Genomic DNA, 4,942 nt, shown 5'->3' with positions numbered 1-4,942 from the left:
GGTTAAAGATTCCGAAGCCATTTCAGGAAAATGTAGCGAGCATTTTCGGCGGGATTCAGCGGCGATACGCAGGTGTCTTCGGGGTATTCGTTACAGAAGCGTTACGGCAGCGTTGGGGAGTTTTAGGGACTTTCGGTGCATCTCAGGTGTGTTACATGGGGTCCGAGGAGGTTTCAGGAGCACTTTGGAGGAATTTCAGGAAGTTTCAAAGGGTCTCAGGTGCGTTACATGGGGTTCGAGGGGGTTTCAGGGGTTTCAAAAGGGAAACTTTCGTAAGGGAAATTTCTATCTAGGAAACCTTGTGAACCCGGTGTTTGCCACTTTCAGCAAACATGAAATGGCAAACTCGCGTGTCATGCCTCGAGCCTGTGTGCTTGTCAACAACGCAATAGTTGCTACACTCATCTCTGAACTAACCACCAGAGATGTATGTGCTATCACAATTGATGTATCTGTTGGAAACCTCAACAGGAAATACGTCTATTGTTCTGTGTATTTACCGCATGATGAACCATCCCCTACGGATGCTTTCAAACAAGTCATCGCATACTGCACTTCAAAAGGCCTTCCGCTAATTGTTGGCAGTGATGCTAATGCTCACCATATCATCTGGGGCAGCTCAGACAATAACTTGAGAGGCTCCAGTTTGATGGAGTACTTAAGTAGTACAGATCTTGCATTACTTAACATAGGCAACCACCCAACCTTCATGGTATCTGCTAGAGAGGAAGTGTTAGATATAACGCTTTGCTCTAGCAGAATTAGTCACGAGCTGACCAATTGGCATGTGTCAGATGAAGAATCTTTATCTGACCATCGCTACATCTTTTTTGAACATTTAAATGTTACTTCGCAAACATTGCGTTTCAGGAATCCTCGGTCAACAAACTGGGATCTCTATACTGATTTGGTTGCAGCCAAATTTCATGGATATTCGCCATCCATTGACACTCCAAGTGATTTAGATGATGCCGTTGATACTACAACGACCTTCATCATGGAAGCTTTTGAAGAAGCATGCCCTCTACGGTCTGTGAAGATCACAAGAGGAACCCCTTGGTGGAACTCTGATCTGGCGAAACTCAGGAAACAATGTAGAAAGAGTTGGAACAGACGACGTTCGGCTGGTTCGGAGGCTTTCAGGTCGGCTCGCAATGCCTACAGGAAAGCTCTCCGGTCTGCTGAACGATCCGGCTGGAAAAACCTTTGTACAAATGTTTCCAGCTTGAGTGAAGTCAGTCGGTTAAACAAAGTCCTTGCGAAATCTAAGGATTTCCGGGTGAACGAACTTCGTTTGCCAAATGGCGATCTGACTTCTTCTGATGAGGAAGTTCTGGAATGCTTATTCAGCACACACTTCCCTGGATGTGTGGATATTACATCTTCGGATGATCCTGATGTCTTTTCTTGTAGTTATGATTCTTTAGCTTCGGCTCGGAGTATTGTAACTATAGAATCGATTGAGTGGGCTCTTAATAGCTTTGCTCCTTTCAAATCTCCTGGGGCAGATGGGATTTATCCTATTTTGCTTCAGAAGGGATTTGATTATTTCAAACATGTTTTGAAAAAACTACTTGTTTGCAGTTTTGCTACAGGGTATATTCCCAAATCCTGGAGGGATATTACTGTAAAGTTTATTCCGAAAGTGGGTCGTGCGTCGTATGAAGAAGCAAAGAGTTTCAGACCTATCAGTTTGACCTCTTTTCTTCTGAAATGCTTAGAACGCATTGTGGATCATCACATCCGTGATGTTCATCTGGCCAACGTGCCTCTTCATGTGAACCAACATGCCTACCAATCTGGTAAGTCCACTGTGACTCTTTTACACAAGGTTGTTTACGATATCGAGAAAGCATTCGCTCAAAAACAAACTTGTTTGGGTGTTTTCTTAGATATCGAGGGTGCCTTTGACAACGTGCCTTTCGATGCCATATTGGAAGCCGCATGGAGTCATGGTATATCTCCAATGATTTCCAATTGGATTCACCAAATGCTCAAAAACCGATATCTCTTCTCGACATTGCGTCTAGCAGGGATTAGGAAATTGAGTGTTTGTGGATGCCCCCAAGGGGGAGTCTTATCACCGCTTTTGTGGAATCTCGTAGCATCTCAATAGCGTGAGGCAACTCAATAATAGCGGTTTTCCTACTTATGGTTTTGCCGACGACTACCTAACATTGTTAGTTGGTATGTGCATCAGCACCCTTTTCGACCTGATGCAAAACGCCCTTCAGGTAGTTGAGGGTTGGTGTCGCCAATATGGCCTTTCGGTTAATCCGAGTAAAACATCTATTGTTCTTTTCACGGAAAGGCGAAACCGTAATGGCGTTCGACCTTTGCGTCTCTTTGATTCTGAAATCGATGTGACTGAACAGGTAAAGTACGTTGGAGTCATTCTTGATTCCAAGCTTTCCTGGACACCTCACATTGAGTTCAGAATCAAGAAAGCTTGTATGGCCTTCGGGCAATGCCGGCGTACTTTTGGTACAACTTGGGGTCTAAAACCCAAGTATATCAAATGGATTTACACAACTGTGGTTCGGCCAATATTGGCTTATGGGTGTCTTGTGTGGTGGCAAAAGGGTGAAGTGAGAACGGTCCAATCAAAATTAGGTCATCTCCAAAGGATGTGCTTAATGGCGATGTCTGGAGCGTTCTCTTCAACTCCTACGGCAGCGCTAGAAGTTCTCTTTGACGTTGCCCCATTACACATTCATCTCAAACAAGAAGCCCTTTCTTGCACTTACCGGTTACGGGTACTCGGTCTACTAGAGGAAACTCCTGTGAACCGCACATCAACACACACCTCGTTGTTTCCACTTTTAGTGAATTGGGACAAAATTGTCCTTGCTCCAAGTGATCTTACAATTGCTTGTAATTTTCCATATAGGACATTTTCCACGAAATTCCCTTCCCGGGAAGAGTGGACATCTGGTTATCTGGAAAGAAGTATTTCAGACGGCATCGTATGTTACACTGATGGCTCCCTTCTCGAAGGTCGAGCAGGTGCTGGTGTTTATTCTCGTGAGCTAAGGCTGTATCAGTCTTACTCACTTGGTAGACACTGCACCGTTTTTCAGGCCGAAATCTTTGCTCTTATGTGCGGAGTGCAATCAGCACTTCAGCAGCACGTAATGGGCAAAGTAATATACTTCTGTTCAGATAGCCAGGCTGCTATTAAAGCACTTGCTTCGGCCAACTCCAGGTCGAAGATAGTTATCGCTTGTCGAACTCAAATCGAGGAGCTGAATTCAGCAAACGCTGTTCACCTTCTATGGGTACCTGGTCATTCTTCCATCGCTGGAAATGAATTGGCTGATGAGTTAGCTCGCTCTGGAGCATCACATGACTTCATTGGCCCTGAGCCAGCTATTCCGATATCGAAGTGTTGGATTAAGCTTCAGATTCACACCTGGGCTGTCATTCAACACAGACAATATTGGAATAGTTTGGAGTCATGTCGTCAAACCAAATTGTATAGTGCTGAGCCATCTACACGGGTGGCGAAGTATCTAACTAATCTGTCTAAGCAGAATTGCAGCATGTTGGTCAAAGCATTGACTGGCCACTGCCGACTCAGCTATCACATGGCGAATATTCAGCAAGCTGATTCATTTGCCTGTGATAGCTGTGAATCCGATTATGGAACTTCGTATCATTTGATATGTAACTGTCCAGTTTTCGCGCAACTGCGTTTCCGAGTATTCGGTAAACACTTATTAAGTGAAACTGACTTCAGAAACCTGAATCTTCAGGATATTCTGTTGTTCTTAACCCGCTGTGGTAAAGAGCTATAGGCTCTCTTTCGCTTTATGCGTTATTACAGTGCCCTTTTCAGGGCGCTGTTTGAACCCATTGTGGTACGCTTGTGCGTTAGTACCCTCTTCCAGGGTATTTTTCCTATTTCCCTACCTGTCCCTATCCCCATCCAAATCCTTTTTCCTTTCTTTTCCCTCAGGTAGATGATGAAATAGGCTGTTATTTTGGCGATGGCACAAATGTCCCAAATGGAGGATAACGTGCCTCTGGAGCCGGCCTTCTGATACCTGATACCTGATAGTGTCCGAGGGGGTTAAAGATTCCGAAGCCATTTCAGGAAAATGTAGCGAGCATTTTCGGCGGGATTCAGCGGCGATATGCAGGTGTCTTCGGGGTATTCGTTACAGAAGCGTTACGGCAGCGTTGGGGAGTTTTAGGGACTTTCGGTGCATCTCAGGTGTGTTACATGGGGTCCGAGGAGGTTTCAGGAGCACTTTGGAGGAATTTCAGGAAGTTTCAGAGGGTCTCAGGTGCGTTACATGGGGTTCGAGGGGGTTTCAGGAAGTTTCAAAAGATTTCCAGAGACCCCATCACAATATGTTTTGAAACGCTCCTGAAATGCCCTTTGGTTTAAGGGCATTCTTGAAACCCTGATCTGGAATGCATTGAAACGCCCCTGAATCCTCCGCAATCCTATTGATATGCCCTTGAATTCATCATAATCAATTTGAAATGCCTCTAAAACCCTTTTGGACGCCTTAAATAGGCTCCAGAAACCCCCTGAATTGCCCTTAAAGCCCCTTTGAAACTTCCCTGAAACCCCCCTAATTCTGTTAAAATGCCCCTGAATTCCCCGTAATCCCATTAAAACGCCAACAAAACCTGATAGTACGCCCAAAACAGTCTCCTGAAATCCCTCAAACAATCCTGTTTACGCATATTTCATTCATTATTAATGGATTAGCAAAAACCTACTGTCGTCAAAGTGCATTCTGTATTGTGGTCATGAATTGCGATGTTTTTATTCACACTTTGTATTATATACTGCATTATAACTATACAAAGAACTCTGAACCCATTATCCTCTAAATTGAATAGCCTTCTTCTTATACAACAAGCCTTAAATCATATATAAGATGTCCAGTAACTAGTTGGAGGACAGTATCAAAGGTCAAGGGTTACA

The 4,942-nt window shown here is 44.3% G+C and overlaps 1 protein-coding gene across 1 annotated transcript; it reads left to right on the top strand.

The window, feature by feature from the left end:
* The first annotated feature begins 2,137 nt into the window (after window positions 1–2,137).
* Window positions 2,138–4,057, top strand: LOC134285261 (uncharacterized). The gene is made up of 2 exons (XM_062845759.1): window positions 2,138–3,672; window positions 3,827–4,057. The coding sequence occupies exons 1-2, from the start codon at window positions 2,190–2,192 to the stop codon at window positions 3,964–3,966; spliced, it is 1,623 nt and encodes a 540-aa protein (XP_062701743.1). The 5' UTR covers window positions 2,138–2,189; the 3' UTR covers window positions 3,967–4,057.
* Window positions 4,058–4,942: the final 885 nt, after the last annotated feature.

This window comes from Aedes albopictus, chromosome 1 (genome assembly GCF_035046485.1).
Source record: "Aedes albopictus strain Foshan chromosome 1, AalbF5, whole genome shotgun sequence".
In the NCBI taxonomy this organism is placed as follows: Eukaryota; Metazoa; Arthropoda; class Insecta; order Diptera; family Culicidae; genus Aedes; species Aedes albopictus.
This window is presented reverse-complemented; position numbering and strand designations above follow the sequence as displayed.

Bases quoted from the DNA above. Each gene is read 5' to 3' on its own strand.
- LOC134285261 (XM_062845759.1), top strand. From the start codon at position 2,190: ATGTGCATCAGCACCCTTTTCGACCTGATGCAAAACGCCCTTCAGGTA. The intron at 3,673-3,826 runs GTCCAGTTTTCG...GCGTTATTACAG, and splicing joins GTATCATTTGATATGTAACT to TGCCCTTTTCAGGGCGCTGT.